General features: G+C 38.3%; 1 protein-coding gene across 1 annotated transcript in view; it reads left to right on the forward strand.

The window, feature by feature from the left end:
• The window catches only part of LOC121958119 (glutamate receptor ionotropic, NMDA 2D-like), a 147345-nt gene that overhangs the window by 85373 nt on the left and 41202 nt on the right, over positions 1-20770 (forward strand). The window contains 1 exon segment of the mRNA XM_042506990.1: positions 18341-18466. Within this exon segment, the coding sequence (XP_042362924.1) occupies positions 18341-18466 (126 nt within the window).

Consider the following 20770-nt stretch of genomic DNA (forward strand, 5'->3'; position numbering starts at 1 on the left):
CACTATTCTGCATTACAGTCATCCTCTGGTTGCAATGGTGCAAAGATGCGGAAGAGGCGTAAACTCTTACCATTCACAGCAGACTCTGCATTTTCAAAGTACAGAAGAAAGCTTGAAGAGACAGGCACTAAATCGCCACATTTCAGACAAAGTGTGAATACAGGTGTTCCAACACAGACGGTAAGAAGAAAATAGTGTTTTTTGAACATTAAAGCATGTAAACATGTTCTGGTAGAAACCCAAAATACAAGTATGAACCTTCCAGTGAGCACAATGGGTCCCCTTGAAGGACTGTTGAGTGTGCATGTAAACCCAACCCTCTTTTTTTAAGATTAGTTTTTGGGGCTTTTTGCTTTTATTGATAGGACAGGTGAAGCGTGAAAGGGGAAGAGAGAGGGGGGTGACATGCACCAAAGGGCTGAGGATAAAACCTGAGGCTGCTGAGGCAAGGACACAGCCTTTGGTCATGGGGTAACAGCTCTACCACGTGAGCTGCATGGCACCCAAAGCCAGCACTCATGTATTGTCAAATTCTTTGACAACAAACTTTTGATCACTTCATTTAATCCTACCTGATTAGGCTGGGCAGACACTGCATGAATATAGCCAGATTTTAGGTATTTTCTTTAGAACTGGACAGAAGTAATCTCTAACCTCTAATTTTTCTTTCTATCTGGCTGTTGGACAGTTGGTTGGTATGCAGTTTGAGCACTTCAGCCGTCTAATTTTCCAACATGACTGCTGTCCAATAATAGGTTGTAAACTGAGCTCGTTTAACTGGAGAAGTATTCTACGTGTTGTGGCTAAAACTGGAATCCTGACCGAAACTAAGCTATGATATAGAACAGAAAGTCTTTGGGGAACAGACAGACCATATTGTCTTCATCTTCCAGCCATCTGTGACTCCATATTATTATTTTTTTTTTTTGTCTAGTTTGTCTTCATAGTAGAATTGCACAAAGCAAACCAACTGCCTTTCTCTCTTTCTAGTCAACATTGTTAAGGTTGGTGTTGTTTGCATAATGTTTTTGGTATTGTCACTGAACAAAACTGAGCATGGACAAAAGAGTTGCAGGTTGTGGCCGTGCAAAAAGGCAATTTAAATTGTACAACATTGATTAAAATAAGTACCAGCATCTGCCCAGCTTACAGGATAGAGACTTGCCAGTACAATCAAAGGTTGCCAGTGCTATCAAAGAACAACACTTGCCTCCCACTCATTATCACCTGTGAGTGCACTTGAGCAAGGCACTTACTGGTGCCAGTGGAGCTGCTCAGTGGCCACTATATCACAGTGTTAATGAGCAGCTTTCAGGTGTGAATGTGTGTAATTGTGCAATTATGAGCAAGGACTCTGTGAAAAAGGCAGCATTTCTCTTAGCAATGTGTACCTGGTTGAATAACAAAATAAAGTTGAATCCTCGCTCAAAATGCAGCTTGTTTGGCTCCTCTTTTGCATTCTAGTCTATATGTCCTGCAAGTGCGGTTGTGGGAATTGGTCTCTACAGTGGATTTCTACTTCAAGATTTGTTGAATGTCGCATGGGTGTGTTTTCAGAAAAGGGCGACAGAAATGTCAGATTGAGGAGGAGCGACAGGGATTTTGTCCTGGTCGTGGCATGGTGGTAGAGCAATCTTTGTACCCCTACAGGGCTGCTTGATGAGTCCTCGCCTGTCTAAATGTGATTTGTAGACTTGGAGAAACGACCGTGTCTCTCAGGGAGCTCTGTGGGGATTACTGCGGGACTACAGGGTACAGGGGTCGTTATTACGAGTTATTACGTTATTGTATCTACCATCAACTCAGATACTTCAGCCTAACCTGTGTAAGTTTAAGTCTGTAACTTTATGTTAAGTATGTAATGTGATGACACCAAACAGGTGGGGCGTCAGACATTTGTAACAGTAGCTACCAAAGGGAGTTCTTCTTATAATGAAGCTATTTCCCATTCAAATACAGTACAGCCTCAAACACCAGAGACACAACAGGATGTCACTTGAGGAAACAAAACAAAATATGAAAAACACATGCCGATGCTTTCCACCACTTCACATATCTGGGGCTGACATCAGAATGCTACTCGACCATTTGTAAATTCGGAGCGCTGTTGGAATATCCTGTTCGGTTATCCAGAGCAGTGCGCTCTTGGAGCAGCAGAGTGTACTCTGGGCACTCTGTCTGGGGATATGGAGCAGCAGAGCACCAAATGGAGTGAATGTGTGATTAACTACACTGTTCATTAATTCATGTAGAAACAGAACGCTCTGTTACTTCAAACAACAGCTCTCTCATTTTAGTGTAGAGTGTCAGATTGAATTTACAAACAAACCGTATTTGACCGCATTTTCCTACAGGCAGTTTGCAACAGAACAGGAAAAAGTTACCAGAATTTTTTCCTCATTGCTTCTGTATTTCCTTTATTCTCGATAGAAAAATATGAGCATGGTGGCATGTATCTGTTGGTTAAAACTGCCTTGCATGCTTTGCGACTACCTTGCCATGTTTTTCTCTCACTTTTTCTCTCCTGTCCTTTCTCTCTTCCTGTCCTCTCTAACCAGCTCTAGTCAAACTGCTTGGGGTGTTTTCTGAGGCACCTCCATCAGAAGCAATTGTCCTGCTGCCTCCTCACTTGCTCGCTCCACTTCTTCTTTCTCACTTGATTGTTTCTTTCACCTCTGACCTTTCCTCACATGTTGATGTTGCCTTTTACCTCTCTCTGGACTTGTTTATCTTTGTTTTTTCCCCCCTTTCCTAATCACCCATGCACTCACAACCACACACACACACACACACAACCATGCCAAGCTACAGTACAGAGTCACTGTCAGCTCTTTGGACCTGGCAGTCTTAAGATAAAACGGCCTTGGGAGCCCCGCTCCTCTGTCCAACCATGACGTGTTTCAGATTGTCTCCTAAATCTCCTCTGACAGATGGATAGATGTACTACTGCAGCAGTGCAAGTATGAAATGGATCCCTTAAGGGGTGGGAGGAAAAGATCAGGTCTATGGAGGGGGAATAAAAGTCGACTCCTGAAGCGGACTTGTTTGAAACCATGTGCTTTAAAGGACTACGTTTTATTAAAAAGACACAAATTCAGAAAACGTGAGCCAGCTTACAGGTTAGAAGTGGGTGTTTACAAGGTAGCGTGTCCATGATGGCAACTTCTGTATTATGGAGAAAGTTTTTGATTTAACCTGCAATAAATTCTGCAATGGCACAAAGCAAAGGCCTATAAATGCTTTAAGCCAAGAGCAATGTAATGCAAGCTGGGGTCAGCCAACCAGCAAACTGTGACCTTAGCCAAGGTTAGCCAGCTAGCTGTAACTCAGCTTAAATGATAAGGTATCAGAGTTTTGACATATTAATTAGGATAAGGATAAATACAAGGATAACAAGGATAAATAATAATACTGTTTATTACTAATGTATAGAATATATTTTAATAGCTGTCTTCAGTTACTTTAATTTGTTTGACAAGTCTGATACTAAGAGAATTATTGCTCTTTAAGTGTAGGTTAGATATATACTTAGCTTATAATATGACGCTGACTGATCCATTAAGGGAAACTATGTCATCACAAAACCATCAAGTACAAATAAAAACACAAGGAAGAACGTTGATAAATGAGGAAACAACAAATTTATGTTAATTATGATTTCAAACTAATTCTGTCAAAGAATCTGTCACATTTCATTTATGCAGTTCTTTGATTTAGAAATTATTCAGCTTAAAATTAAAAGTTTTAAAAAAGCCTTTAGTGTATACAAGATGTATAATGGCAGAATGTGCACTCTGGTTTATCAACACAAGCAGGCTTGCGGCACAGATGGATTTAAAAAGTAGCCACATGAGACGTTACTAACAAATCATTTTGTGATGGGTTATCATCTCATCTGGCCTGCACAATAGACACACACACACACACACACACACACACAGAGCAGCATGTCAATCAGTTGCTGCTCAGATTAAAACATCTGAGAGCGTCTGAAAATATCTGAAGCAGCTCTATCGCTCGCTCTATCAAAGCCACTCAACCTCGCCCTCCCTCTTTTGTGTTTGGTTTATATTGGTACATGACAAGAATCTCTTTTTCCCAAGTTCTTTATCCTTCTCTGTCTTCCTTTTGTTTTAATTTCTCTCTGCCTCTATCTCCCTCTTTCTCTCATCTCTTCATGCTTGGAAATGTCTGGAATTAGTCTAAGAAGATTTGTAAATTAAGAGGTCTTATCTTAGGAGAGGCCGACTTTGACTGAGACATATATTTAAGTCAAGAAAAAAATCACTGTGGGAGCTGGCTTGGATAGTGAGAATATCAAATCAAAAGTCCAGATTGGCAACTTTGCTTTGAGATGCAAATCCACACGTGAGAGTCTTTTCAAGTCAGAGACAAAAGCATGTCTTAAGTGAAGGCCTGCTACATAATGGAAGATCATTTACAAAACGCTGTACAGGGTTACACAAGTTATCAGGGCTGTTGTTGTACACCATTATTCCACTTCAAAGGTCTACATTTTCACATTAAATAGGGGGAAAAAAATGTATCGTTAACACTTCAACACTGCTGATTAGCAGCATGGCTAGGCGTCACCACATGATGTACTTAATGTAAGTTACATACTGTGTGTAAAGCCGAATTGGTTAGGTTTAGTAAAGTAACATTAAGTTTATGAAAATAATCATTGTTGGGTGTTGTCAAATTATTTAGCAGCAAAACTCTCAGACTGAACCAACAACTTCTTAGGGAATTATGTAAACCCAGTGAATCCAGCTGTCAACACTGTATTAATCAATTTAGCCTTTTACAAATAACCAATCTATACAATGTTTTGATGTTAAGTGCGGTGCTCAAGCACAGGCCTTTTTCATGGCAGACATTTGACTTGCCATAGTACTACAGGTGTTAATAACAATCAAAAAGCCCAGTGCGTGCCTAATAGTCAGCATTTCTAGGTTTTCTGTATCTTCGCGTCTTTTAACTGTCATAGCAGCCGGGTTAATGAGTTTAGACGCACCTTTCATCACAAAAAAATCACCAATAAAAGCTTCTAAACCAAAATATTTCATTGGAACATGTTCCAGCAGGAATATAATCAGAAGTCAGGGAGAAATGAATAAAATCAGCAACCAAGATTATGTTTCCTGGCATTAGCATGTAGCTATATGCCGCTGCTGTGATTTTAACAGCTGGAAATGGTGAGATTACGGTGCACATGGTAATGTGTAGGCAATCAGATGGGAAGCAAACACTGGACTCCTGCTTAATATCCAGGGTTTGTTGGACCCATCCACCACCTCTCCTGCCCATCCTATAGACGCCCTCTCGGGGTCCTTCAGAATTTCATGCACCCCTAACAGGTTCTGTCCGGCCATGTTCTCAGCTAACGCCGTCCAGCTGCATTTCATGCGCACGTGTGAAGGTGACTTTTGGTGTCGCGCACTTACACAGAAAGCACTGACAAAGCAGCAATATTTTACGAGTTCAGACTGAGAGCGGGCTGGGGACATAAACACAGGCTTTTTGAGGAAAAGTCCTGTGCTTGTTTGATACATCTACCCCAACATGTCTCCTAAAGCTGATTTTTTTATTTACTCCTGTCAGCTTGTTGGTGATAGTAGCCCTCCAATTACACGTGATATATATGTGAATTCTGGTGCATCACTTTTTGCTGGAACATATACAAACAGCGCATGAGAAATGAGCGGTTCATGGATAAAGACAGCGCAGTCAGTCATAACGTAATTCTACTTATTTTAAATATATTTTCATATGTAAAATGCTAATACAATTTAAAAATGAAATAATTTAGCAATAAAGTAATGCCATGTAATCCCATTATTTATCATAAAAGAGATATCGCCACCATGACAAACTAAAATCTAACGGTATGAATAGCAGCTCTTATAACAAGTGTTATATTCTCAGATATTCTAATTCAGATTTTCAGTCACATACTCTCCTGTCAAGTTCTTGGAAGCGGTCAGTTTTGGGAGCTGGAAACATTTTCTATAACTGTTTAAATATTTAAGACTGCCTTCTCGGTCTCCCTATCTTATACTTTGACATTCTGTGACATTGTGTTTTTTGCCACCGGACAGTTGTTTGATGACTCTGTCTGCTTCTGTTCTGCAGTCAAAACACTTGCTAACAGAGGATTTTTTCACATCCAGCATGCAGTATAAGTTGCAGTGTCGAAAATGCCCTTGTAAGACAATGCTGGGTAAAAAAAAAAAAAAAAGAAGAAGCTATTTCATTACCAAATCTAAACTAAATAGTTCTGCTTTAGTTTCTACTTTAAATGCAAGCAAAATTTAAACAGTTTTACTGAATTCTTTACTAATTGTTTTGTAGAATTAAACCATTTATATTTTTTAAATACTGAAACATGGAGCTTTGGAATACATTTATAGCCCTGGTCAAAAACCACTCAGAAGTTTTATATTCAGCAGAGAAAATGTGCTTTCAATAGAAAGTTAAATTGAAACATTACACATCTGTGTTTATTTAAGTAGGTGGAGTAATTACAGCTCAGTTGATCCTCTTAACACCTTGATACACTCAGTGAATAAGAAAACGAGACAGACAGCAAGACACAGAGACCCAGACAGACCTGGAGAGTGAGGCAGGACACAAAGTCTAAGCCTGGATGATAACAAACACTTAAACTGTCAGGGGACCCAGTAAAAAGGGACGTGAAAATTGAACAAGTGAGGAGAAGTAAAGGGAGAGAGAGTGAGTGTGTGTTGGGAGGGATGGTCAGCTGCAGTCACTGCTGTCACTCATGTTGTCAATTGAGAGATAAAAGCCTCCACAAACAAAAGAGTGCAGCAAAACTCTCAGACTGAACCAACAACTTGTGCTTCTTAGGGGATTGTGTAAACCCAGTGAATTCAGCTGTCAACACTGTATTAATCAATTTAGCCTTTTACAAATAACCAATCTATACAATGTTTTGATGTTAAGTGCAGTGCTCAAGCGCAGGCCTTTTTCATGGCAGACATTTGACTTGCCATAGTACTAAAGGTGTTACTAACAAGGAGACCTGCTGTGCACATGTCCAGGTTTTTATTTGTATTTTCAGTGTCCCTTAAAATGTTATCACATCCCTTTATATTCAAAAAGCCCAGTGTGTTCCTAATAGTCAGCATTTCTAGGTTTTCTGTATCTTGGCATCTTTTAACTGTCATAGCAGCCGGGTTAATGAGTTTAGACGCACCTTTCCATCACATAAAATCACCAATAAAAGCTTCTAAACAAAAATATTTCCTTGGGACATGTTCCAGCAGGAATATAATCTGAAATCAGGGAGAAATTAACAAAATCAGCAAACAAGATTATATGTTTTCCTGGCATTAGCATGTAGCTATATGTGGCTTAGTGTACTTGCAGCCAGGGAATGGCTGCAACAAAGTGTAGTGGTAATTTCTGCTGTGTATGTATTTATATATATATATATATATATATATATATATATATGTATACATACATACATACACACACATATACACACACACACACACACACACACACACACACACACATATATATATATATGTATATATATATTCCATTTAACATGACTTTGTTGCTTACAGGCCTATCAATAAGCCATGAGTACTGAGCTAGTAAGAACAATTTTAGAACCCTTAAACTGAAACAAATACAGCCATCAGTAATTTAAATTTCCATCAAAATGGCCTCCATTTAAAAAATGACCTGTTGGTGATTCTGAATGAACTATCTTGTCTCACTTTTTATTTATTAATTTGGATCCCTGTTAGCAAGAAATAACACTACAGTTTCAACTATAAACATATAAAGCAGGTAATACATTAAAAAATAATACAATCCAAACTTCAGTACTTGATTTTAATATGCACCTAGACACTGCAGTAAAATGTCCATAACTAGCCAGTCATTCAATCTGAGTGACTCATCCCAAATCTCTTCAAGTCTTTCAAAAGGTGATCCTGTCAGGGATTTTTCTCATAAACGCTGGTACATCATGGTGTGATTGTACAAAATAGTTTTTTAAAACATTAGTTCAAGGATTTTGGAGGGCTACTTTATCCATTGCTGCTTGTCTGGTTTTTCTTCCTAAGGTTATTCTAAAGAAAAAAAAAACTTTATTCCAGTCTGCCTCTTCTTTCAGCCAAAACAGCACAGCATGCATCGCCTCAACCTCTTGGTACTGAACTTTTCTGAGGGTTTCTTAAGGTCATTTTTTGCTGTTCTGGACCACATCACAGGGCAATAGACCAGACAGTTCAAAACCAGACATTGTGCAACCTGATTTAATGTGCTCGGAGATGGGCATGAGTGATATCTTTTAATACAGGGTTTCTACGTCTTAAGGGAAGTTAGATTTAGAATTTTTTGGATGTTTTTAATGCTACTCAGAATGAAATTCTCATTAATTAAGACGAGTTCTACAATAACTAGAAATGAACACATTACCAGCATCAATGATTGGGGTTTAGGGGAAATTCTGTCCATCTCCATGTTTCAGATGGCACAAATTTTGGAAAGATTTTGTAATTTTGTTTAATGTTTGATTATCCAGCTCAGGACCTACAAAAAGTTCAAAGTACATTGTGTAAAAAAAAAAAAAAAAAAAAAAAAATTACATTCTTACTGTTAAGTGCGAAAAAATCCACAATTGAAACATTCAAGCTACAATTTTTGATCCCAGCCATAAAAGCATAGAAACATGCATTTTGTTTTGGGCTTTTGCCTTGTAATTTGTAATTTTGATTATTCATGACCGAATTACATCGTTTTTTTCCCACATTTGGCATATAGAGAAAAAAAAAAAACATGCTATTTCCCGAGGCGCACTGTCTCAGTCGATGTTGCTGCAAATCATTTGCATATCTCAGACTGCGATAGTATGGAAAAAAAAATCTACTTTGCAAGTACGATATTTAAAATAATTCATATTTTGTGTTCTTTTTTTTCCACCTAAAGACATAGTGGCATCATGACAAAAACCTGAAATTTAAAGCATTAAAATGAATAAATATTTGCTATTTATGATGAGGACTCATGTTGGTTAAAAATTAGCTCAATGAAAGTAGAAAATCATATTAATGTATAACATTTTTTATAAAGCTTGATTTTTAAAAAAAAAACGCATGTTGTGTGCAGAGCGATTTGAGTGTGTGTGATAGTAAAGTGGGCCTTAAGGGTTAATGTTGGAGACACTTTAAATTCAAACAATCAGCATTGTAATACATACTGAGATCACTAAACGTCACTCTATGATTGTTTTCTTTCAAAACATAATTTCCCAGACTACATTCACAGCACTTAATTTACTCCTATCCTTTTTGTCTATCACCTTTATTGTGTTTTTTATCGTTTTGATTATTACTTTTTCTCCTCACTCCCTCATGTCATCACCCAGAGGCGTGTTGGCTCTTGTCATGCTGTGACTGTACGAACAAATTTGCTCCTAATAGACTCACCTTGTAAAATAAGGATCAAACAGACAGCGGATTATTCTGCAGAACCTTTAATCTCACAGGAACTGATGTGATTCAACATGAATCTAATCGCAGCAACAAAGCAGGCAGACAGCCAGACTCTGTATCGCTATCTGCTCCTCTCTCATTGGCTGCTGGCGCTCTGTGGTCCCTGCACGCCGCAGGGCTGCTCAGATCTCAGGTCAAAGATATAAAACATGTGAAGCTTTCAGGCTAGAGGGTCAGAGTAACCTTAAACATATAGAAACATAATGATATCTTTCAAACTGTCAGCTGCTGTGATCATTCTCTGACTGTTCGGGATTCAAATGTAAAAAAAAAAAAAGAACATTTTGTCTCAGAATAATGCATTACAAACATGACAGTGAATTTGTGTGCTTTTCCTCTGACAAGTGTATTTTTATTAAGCGCTTAGTGTTGCATTTAAGTTGTTTTCCAGCTCTGAAAACACAAAGAAAGCAACTGTGGTGGAAAGACAGTGGCTTTGCTTAAAAACCCAATTAAGCACCATATGCTTGAATATTCTCATAGTCACGGCAGGTATTATTAAAGTAAGATTTGTGAAGGACTCCAATTATACTCACATTATTGAAGGGCATTTATATCCATGTAAGCTGCTTAACCTAACAATGACTCTATTATAGAAGCAAAAAAGAAAAGAAAGTGGTTTTGTTTTTGGGAATTTAACAGCCATTGAATATTTAAAGAGTTACTAAACCCCAAACCATTTTTTTTTAATGAAAACCATCATATAAGGGTCTTTGATGCACTGTGATGCACAAATCAGTTGATCTTAAAATAATATTGGAAAGTGATTGCCTTGAAAAAGGAAAGTGAATATAATTATAAATCGTTATTTATGTTTACTTAATAGCTTCAGTTTATTTGAAATTTAGCTGTGTTCACTTAATTTTGTGAAATTGTTGCAACTTAAAAACAACAAGTGAAATTACCATGTTCTTTCTAAGTGTTAGCAGCTTCAGTAGACCAGGTTAATATGACTTAATTTGATCATCATAAAGGGGATTTTGCCAAAGATGGAGTTCAGAGATCTGTGAGTTCTGTTTTCTTAACATGTTTAAGAATACAAAAACATGATTGACAAGTTTGCAACCAGCAGAATACATATACAGTGTAAATCACAGTAAACCAAGTTTACTGAAGTAGCTCAAACTTAGAAGGATTGATTTAGTTAAAGTTGTCGTTTTTAAGTTGCACCCACTTAGCAAAACTAAGTAAATATGACAAAGTTTTAAGGAAACCTGACAACTGCATATAAAGTAAACGTAAATCAAAATTATTACTTCTATTTACTTACATTTTTCAAGTCAGTCGGTTTCTTAGATTTTTTTTAAAGTCAGCTTCTCAGTATTCACAGTGTAGTGTCAGATTTTGACACTTTAGTACAAAGTATGAATTCTTCATATTGTGTTATTCATTTGCATTGTGACCCTCTAATGGTTGAAACTCGGCCATTGCAATAGAATTCTGCTATCGTCCAATCTGGTAGCAGGTGAGCTACATTGTAGCAGCTTGCTGAATTCAAAAGATGCGTGAGAACCCAGCAAATGGGCGAAAAGTAGAAGAAATTCAAAAAAATAAAGAAATATTTGAATGTTATGAGTTCAGTGATGCTTTTAGATTTTATCACTAAGTATTTAGTGTGGTAAAATTCGAATACATCTCTCTTTTTTTCTTTCATACAATTTCTACTGAAAAAAAAGCTTTTCTCTTTTCCATTATTTTGTTCTTCAAAAATGCTTTTCTCGAGTACAAACTTCCTTTTCTTCTAACAGCAGTGGTGGCATTTAACAAGCAATGAGTCTTTATATGTGTGAACATCTTTGCACATGCTGTATTGTGTCAGAGCAGAAAAATAACTACTTTTACAGCAAAATTTGTCAAAAAAGCGTGTCTGACACTCTCTCTAAAGCAAAATCCTTCAACAAGCTTCAATTTATTGGCTTCATTAATGCTTCATGAAGCGTATGAGCACATAACAATTTTCATCCTCACTTGTATTCCAGGCATGAATGAGGTAAAATAATGTATGCACATGTTATTTGCATAATAAACACTGCAGGTGCGTACAGTGGCATCATTAAGACAGAAGGAGGAGAGATGTATGTAAATATTGTTGTTGTCATATGTTCCATATGGAAACTGGAATATGAATTGGATCCATTTTAACATCTTAATTGGAGGCACTGTAATTACTGTCCATAATCACATTATTATGTTCATGTAAATAAGGCTGGTGACATGTCAAGCACACTGTGTCCTTGTCATTTGCTGCTCAGGTTCTCACTAAACCTGCACTGAAGCTGACTTCTCTGGGTGACTGCGACTCTCAGCTCTCAGAGTACTAAGGTCACCAGTTTGAGTCCCACTACCTGCTGGGAACATGTTGGCATGCAAAATGAATAAATAATGCATCACTTTTTATGTTGCAAACTGCTGCTTAAATGCCCTTGAGGAAGGGCACGTAAACCGTATTAACCCCAACTTTAACCCCATCTGCTCACTGGCTCAGGAATCAGACTGCGGTTGTACCTGGCAGCTCCCAGGAGTGAATTTTAAAGAGGAGCTCTTTGACAACGAGCATATGTCTTCTCTTGACGTTCTCAGGTTAAATATGCGTGTATAAATAGATCCACTGTTGTCCAAAATGGATATACAGCTGCTGGGAGTAGCTGCGAGAGTGCATGAATGCAAAATAAAACAGGGATAAAGCAAGGCTGACAGCACTTTGAAAACAACACACAGCTGCTTTGCACTTCTCGCCCGGCCGTCAGCGGGAAAAAGACAATAAATCAAACGGAACATTGGGTGTTTGCAGAGTACCTTTGGACTTGTTTACACACTTCCTCTGCCAAGCCAATTTTGATTTAACCACAGAGATAGATGGTATAGGACCTGATTCAGTCCAGCAGACAGTAATTTTACTGGGATGCAAAAATATAAACAGACTCAACCTGTCAAAAACATTCACAATGAGCAAACAAATACACTGTGAAGAAGTTAGTGTTGACTGAATCTGAGAAGACAAATTTAGTTAACTTAAAATTTGAAGGTAACCCAGACACCAAGTGTTTTTTTATTTTTTTACAGTGTCTACCAACATGTTCTCATCCCAAATCGTCAAATGTTGCCTCTTTACAGTAGATTACTGCGTCTACATTATTACGCTTTCTGTATCCTTCTTCCTCTGGTATTTATGCTCTGGGATAGCGTCACCACAATGGTGGGATTATGCTGCTCGTGGTGATGTTTAGAGCATGACAACCAACACGAGGACATCAGCAAATGCTCATGCAAGTGTAGAAAAAAAACATCACATTCAGCGAACACCAAACTCCTACCCACTCCCACCGTATAGGGACCTTCATAGTCCTTTTATCACATCTTTACCGACAAGATTTCAACCTGAAGCCATCCAGCAGCATGGCTAAAAGCACTGCAAAAGCTGCTGTAAAAGCTGATGATTTTGAAATGAGGCTGATATCATGGTAGCAGCATCCCAAAACGTCAACAACAGACGCCAAAGGATGTCTTGAGCGCATTAGACGCAGAAGTCCACTGCAAAGTGGCAACAAGTGATGACTTGGGATGAGAAAGTGTTGGATAAATCTAATGCTAAGGAAGTAAAAAAGATTGCATTATTCACTAAAATCAATGAAATAATGATAAATTAATAAAACATTGGAATAATATGACCTTTTAAAAAAACACAAGGACTTACTGTTTGTCAAATACTCACATATGAGCTAAACTGATGCTTGTGTTGGTGGTAAGATGACCTGTTGAATAAGAGAAAGCTCAGGTGTTTCTGCTGCTTAGTTCCTTCTCTCTTGTTGGTGTTGTGCTGTTTAGTAAACTCAGCTGCTGTAATCTTTGGTTGGAAAAAGACTTCAAACAAAAGAACACAATCAAATGTTTCAAATCATTTTTTAATCACCTCCCCAAGGCTGAACAAATACCACGAGACAAAGAAGCTTGGCAGACCTCTCTCAGTACTCAAGCACACACATTTTGCAAGAAAAATATTACCAAAACAGACCCTGCTGCTTTTAAAGAACAAGTTGATAAAAAAAAAAACATGTTCAAATAGTCTCTCAGGGCTTGAAAACATAAACGTTTTATGCCTAGACTTCATAATGTCAAGTAAAAATGAAATGTAAAGTGTTAACTTTCTTCATACAGTGAACCACTGTAACATTCACATTACAAGCAAATGTGTTTATCTGATATCTGATTTTGGAACACATATGATAATAATAATGATTAAGAAGAAAGATTAAAGCATATTTCATGTTACATGAGAAAGTGGCTCAAATCCAATGTGAAAAGATCAGATTCTATGTGATTTGTGCTGTTCACGCTGTCATTAAACAATCACATCTGGGTCACATAGGGGCAAATTGTGAATGTAGTGCTTAGTTCTAAATCAGATACATATCTAATTTTTTTTCTATGCGACCTCAGTCTGAATAGCCATACGGCCATTATCGGAATTCAATGCAACTTTTACTCTATATCAACATCTTTCTACAAAATGAAGAAAACTTTGTCCATCTGTCTTTCAGTTTTTCTGCTTGATGGGTTCCCCAATCAATCTGAAATTACACTTGGGCGCTGAGAATCGGTATAGGTAGACACTGACAAGGCTGTCTCATAAAACCCACTGCCCATGCCCGTTTTTTGTCATCTTCTTGTTGCCACATCAGAGCCTGACCAGCTCACATTAGAGTCTGATATTGGCCACATTTTAGACAATAATGTGACCAACTACATAAAATAATCAGATCTAGAAAAAAATCTAAATCGAGCACTAGGGCTTGCATCGTGAACTCAGTGTAATTGCACTGCCATACTGCTGCAGTTGTGGGTCTCTTGGCAAACATATTTGCTGCTTTAGTGCGTTATCACTTCATTAAGAATGCAATCTAATGTAAGTCAATACAAGCCCTACAGCAAATCATTTCCTTGTGAAGACAGTCAGAGGCAGACAGTTTATCTTTGTTCACACAGACAGATTGACTCGACGGTCATTGTTGAGGCTGTGATGATGTTTTAACAGACTGCACTCATGTTTATAAATCTGGTAGACAAAGAAGATATCTCAGTATAAAATGTACAAAGTTGATTTAACTCCCAGATGCTGCTGTATTTTACTGGATTGCATTAGATTACACAGTCAAATAATTCACACTTGAAGTGCCTTCAAGTGTGGTGATTTCTTCCTTGCTCATAATAAGCGTGCTCCTCACCTACCCGCTGACATTATGCTTCGTGGATGGAAATGTTTAGTCACGAGTTGCAGTGGAGATGTTGTGAAAAGTGCCGAACCCTTCCTAAACTTTTCTATTCATACATTTTATTGTTGAGACATTTATTGCTCCTGGCATGACATTGGCACAAAGAGAAAAAAAAATCATAAACCATTTTCAAATAACACGGTGGCAGTTCCTGTCAGCGGTCACCTAGCAACAGGTGACCTCAGCCAGAATCAGAAAAGCTTTATTGGCCATCACAAAACAGTCACTTGAATACCAGGTCGATTGTGTCCTTGACCTCCTGTGTTCCCAAAATAAAACCTTGTGAGGTAAAGGGAACATTGTGACATCAGTCTCTTTCACTTTGTGATTAAGCAGAAATGATGTTGCATGTTTCTTTTAATAGACAGCAGGCCATTATTTTCTTTCAATTTTATTTTTTCTTATCCCTTTTTTATTTTCCTTCCTACTACTCAGACGCATTATATTGAATTTAATTTATTTTTGATTAACTTCCTTGTGATTAGTCTATTCATTCTTTGAAGCCTGAGTAAATTGGCTTGATTTTTCATAAAACATGGGATGACATGAGCAACAACAGCAGATAAAAGTGTGGAAATATTACCTCAAATCAGTTAAAACAAACAAGCAATAAAACAAAAAGGTGGAAATAAAAAATGAATAAAAAGGCCAATAAGACATGAAAAAAGTGCTAAAAGTTGAATAATTCCTTAACGTGATTCTGATCATTATAAATATTTCCCTAGAATTTTTTCCCAAGATTTAAAATAATAATAATAATAATAATAATAATAATCATAATAATAATAATAATTCTATATACCAATTTCTTGAGGAACATTTTTTGTGGGTCATTATCCTTTTTCCCATGATTTTAAAAAAAATGCACCAATTTGCTCAGGGTTCAAAGGTTTAAAAACTTGTGGAGGGAGCACCATAAAAGTGATGTCACTTTAGTTTCAAAGAGTTTAACATTCACATTTTTGGATTTAACAAACACCAACAACATATGTCTTTGTGTGTGGAGGATTTTATGATTTGTTGATGTTTGTACCAATATCAGATGATAAAAGAATAGATAAACATAAAAAAACAGAATAAAACTCAATGATGTGTGGACAAAATGTCACAGGTTTCTGCACCTGTGATATCGTCCGCTGCGACAAACCCAGATGAAAAAAAAAACCTGCAGGCTCTCAGTCCTCTCGGCACTCAGTCTGACAGCCCAGCCTTAAAAGCATATTAACCCTGTCTGGCAGTAGGTTTAATGGATAAATCCCGAGCCTCTCCACCTGCTCCCTCACTGTACTGCTCTCTGCAGGGGAGTGTCGGCTAGCAGCCTCCTATGTAAACAGCGCCCGTTGCTCTTTGGTATGCTGGCACACAGTCTCTTCCTGGATGTAACACTGAGAGACGAAGGTGTTGATGAGTCGACCCGGCGCTTGGTTCGTCTCTCTGGTGCTGTTTGATTAGCGTTACAGCTGCTAGCTCTGCTGTTGTCAGTGTCGGGTAGCGAATCCCTCACTAATTTGGCAAATCTCAGAAGTAACTGCTCGTTTCCTGCAGCCGGCAGTTTGACTCGCACCCAGTGCTTCTGTCTTCACCCAGAGCCTTTTACCTCTGCTGTTTACTGCTCATTTGCTTTGACATGCAATTAAGGCAGGACGCTTATTTCTGAAAGCAAAATGAAAACTAATTTAAAGTTCTACTCTACTCAAAAATTCGATATTTCTTACATTGATGCACCCTTAAATGTCTGGCCTTGAGGATACTCATTTGTATTAGTGCAAAGTTCATCACTTAAGTTCTTACTGAAAAGAAAATAATATTAATAATAATATTTTATTGATGCTTTTTTTTTCTAGGTTTATCCAGGAAAGTCCCATTGAGTTCTAACCTTCAGGAAGTCCTGGAATAAACAAATAAATGTGTGAACTTTCCTCTCATGGTTTGAGACATGTCTTACTTTGACTAAAGATAGGAGAAAGCTTGTATTTTCTTTAAAGGCAGTGAGACAAACAGCTGAAGTGTCTCTTTATGCAGAGTTTGTTTTCATAGAATCTATCTTAAACTTCTTTCACAGTGTCAGTGCCTTTGTTTATCATCACATTAATGCATGAAATGGAACGGTTTGTCTTATCTGCCAAGTCTTAACTTAAAAAAAACATTAACCACTGAAAATAATTATTTCCAGCTGAAGTCAATCGTACCCTAATGACAGTCAACTGTTTTGCATTTTGTAAAGTGACTTTTACTTGTGTCTTCTTCCAAAATTGTGTATGTGGTGTGTTGAGACGACTGTGGGGACACAGACTTCGTATTGAGACCTGGTAAAAAGGCAAAATATCCCGCCCATTCTTGTTCCAAACTAGTGAAATAGCATCACTTTGACAGTGCTTTTGGAGTAAGTGCACGATGCAAAAAGCCACCTTTGTCATGCGCACGAAATTCTGTAGCAGGATGTCAGATAAGATTAAGATAAGCTATGCGCCAGTGGCCCCTGCTGCTTCCACATGATACAGGAAGAATCACTTGAGAACTTCATGTGCCTGCGATGGATGGAACCTGTGACGCACATGAAATGCAGCAGGACAGTGACAGATTAAAATGCTGCCAATATCATAATTATACAAGGAGTTGCAGGTGGGAGGGGCAGTGGCGTTTTATTAACCTTCTGCATCAGCTGTTTATGCTCAACAATGGCGTTACAGTGATGTCAACAAATGCACATGGTGGGGTGAAGCAGCTGGTCCTTGTGCGCAGACAGTCACAATGATGGAATTAGGCGACAAAGTCACACATGGTTAGATTTCGCCGAGAGAGCCACACATTCACACAGAAAGCAAAATCCAGACTCCTGCATGAAGGTAAGCTGTTTGTGGGACCCATCCACCTCCCTGCCTGCCCTATAAGTGCACTTGCAATCCTTATGTCATCTTGTCACTGGCAGCGTTATTCCCTGTAGTGTTTCATGCGCACGCAACTGGTTTCGTTATCAAGTTTCGTCACCCATGCACATTGCATGTTGACGTGCCTAGTGTCATCCTGCCGTCTGCCAGTGGGTTATAACAACGCCACAGGATCTGTCCGAGTACGTTCTCATCCGATGCCATCCAGCCATGCTCCAGTTGGACACGTACGGTGGCTTTTGGCATCACGCTCGTACGTTGAAAGCTCTGACAGAGTGATGCTATTTGGCGATTTTGGAGTGAGCGGTGTTGCGTTGTGATGTAAATATGCAGTCAGTCACTGCGTTGTTTGGTAGAGCACTGATGGCCTTCAGGGGTATAAACTGTGACTCTTACCAAACTGTTTTATTGATTGGATTTTTCTTTTAATATTATCATGTCAACAACTTGGTTCAGGGGTTGACAGAGGTTTTTGTAACGATTATTTTCAGGACTCGATTTCTTTGTCCACAGTCCAGTTGTTACAGACAGATTCTCATTTGATAAAGTGACACTTTACAGATGACGGGCAAACTTCAGAAACTATATCTTATGTGTGTGTGTGTGTGTGTGTGTGTGTGTGTGTGTGTGTGTGTGTGTGTTGCAGAGCCCTACAGCCCGGCAGTGTGGGTGATGATGTTTGTGATGTGCCTGTCGGTGGTGGCTGTCACCGTCTTCATCTTCGAGTTCTTCAGCCCCGTGGGATACAACCGCAGCCTGCAGAGCGCCAAGAGTAAGAGACAGAGTCACTCCAGCGCGGGCACGCCAATCAACCTGCTGCTACTGCTCATTTCACAACATTATTACCAACTTGTCACTTCGTCAGTTATATAAGTGAGGGGGGGCTGATTTGAGGAGGGTGTTTGCTCAAATTATGCAAAGAGCGGCGCTTTTTTTTCACAACACGAGTCAAAACAATCACTCCACACCCACGATCCGGCGTATTTATTTATAATGAAACAAACACTGACAACGCGGTGGTGGTTGATTTTGACATTTCCACAGTACTTGTCAGTTCATCATGTTTTCAGCTGTTTACTGGCTGCTCCTCTGTACGGCTACATTCATTTTTAATAGTCATTTGAAAATGTCATTCATTACTTTCTAATCAATTGACACCAGTGGAATTACACAGAGCTGGAGAGACAGGTAGGTGTTGGTTCATCACTGGTTGTCAGTTTTTACTTCTTTTCACCTCTGCTTCTTTCTCTCTTCATTTAAACACACTGTTTCTAATCATATTCTTCATTCCTCATTACCTATTCTTCTGATCCTACAATGAATAAAAACATAGACTGAGTAGTTGAAAAGATGATTTATCAGCTTGTAGAGACTGGAAAAGCTCAAACCACACCAGTCCTCTCCAGGCCAGCGTACTAGCAGACCATAACCCTTTAACTCAGTGATACTCAATTTTTGGCCCGTGGGCCAGATCTGGCCCCCAATCGAGTGCCATGTGGCCTTCAAGCCATTTTCTAATTCACAATAAAAATAAAGTAATTTGCACTGTAAATTGTTTTTGTACTTTTAGTATGGATAAGGTGCTAAATTGCATAAAACAACACAAAATAGAGCTTGTTTATATAAAAAGAATTGCCAGTGGAGGATCCAACGCACCCCCTGATGGAGTTCCCTCAGCCCCCAATGTCTTAAACTCTAGAAATGTGCAGAAATACTAGGAATGTCCTAAAATCCCAGAAATGGCCTAAAATCTGAGAGATGTCCTACAATCCTACAAATGTCATAAAATCCTAGAAACATGCAACTGGCCCCTGGCCTCCTGTCATTTTGCAAAAGTGGCCACAAATCAAAGCAAGTTGATTTTCCCTGCACCAACTTAGTGGGCTGGGACGATTTTTTTCTATTTTAAGTCGACCAGGGAGTTATTATTGCCTTGTTTCTCTCTACAAAAAGCCGATGAGATTTTTCCATTAGACTTTGGATTACTACAGAAAATAAGCGTTGTCAAGTTAATGATAATTTTGTTCAGTAAGATAATCCTCACAAATGAACACCACTTATAGGTTTTTTTGAGGCATAAATGCAATCACTAGGAGTACTGGTACAACTGTACATATGCTTGCTGGACTTACTGTAAGCACTGTAACGCAACACAACATAATGACGTTTTGTAGTCTCATTTAGCCACTTGCAAGCAACTGCCTTTTAAAAGACGCATAAAAGCTTCAAAGTTTGCTAGTGAGGTATTTACTAACATATTTTATGCTGTAGAACAAAACATGAAAGTCTTTTAAGCTTGTGTTAACCGCAGACTTGGTTTTAGGCTTCTAACCAAAAACCCATGACTTAGAGACAAGGGAACGGGAGGTGCTGAAATTTAACTTTTTAATTAACTCTAACTTATTACCATGTTTTTGTACTCATTACTGGGGCACATTATTATCCTCATATAATAGTATCTAAGATGGTCAAAGGAAGCTCACGGAAAACATTCACACCAGATATCAAAGGCTATCTTGTTTTTGAACAAGAAAACCAAAAGACCGCCGTAAGACACAGCTCAAAAGTCTAACAGTTATAAGTCTACATTTGATCTCAATTACCATAAACTGTTTGCAGATGTCACCAATCCCAGGTCTTGAAACCACTGTTAGTCATATTTAATATCTCTAAAAGTCAGTTTAAGTAATATTTGTCCATGTTTTGGCAAATACATGTCAGATTTCTGCCTCCACTCCAATGAAATGGAGGTAAATGGAGTTTCATGTGTGCGTTAAAAGCATCAGAATGAGACAAGGGACAGTTCTGATGGGACTGCTGTCTGCTGAAGAAACAACAGAGCTGTTGTTTAATGCATGACCACAAACAAGAGGCCAAAGAAAAAATAAATTTAAAATTTAACCCTAAACGGAAGGTAATCTTGGCTGTGTCCAAAACATTTTAATTAATTTGGCTGGTACAGATTTACATTTGTCACATGTGGTATCCAAATTTGGGTAAATTTAGCCCATGTTAGCCTTTGAAAGGTGAGTTCTATGTACAATTTTAAATTGTATAAGCCCAAATCTGCTACAGG

Source organism: Plectropomus leopardus, chromosome 18 (assembly GCF_008729295.1).
Source record: "Plectropomus leopardus isolate mb chromosome 18, YSFRI_Pleo_2.0, whole genome shotgun sequence".
Taxonomy (NCBI): domain Eukaryota; kingdom Metazoa; phylum Chordata; class Actinopteri; order Perciformes; family Serranidae; genus Plectropomus; species Plectropomus leopardus.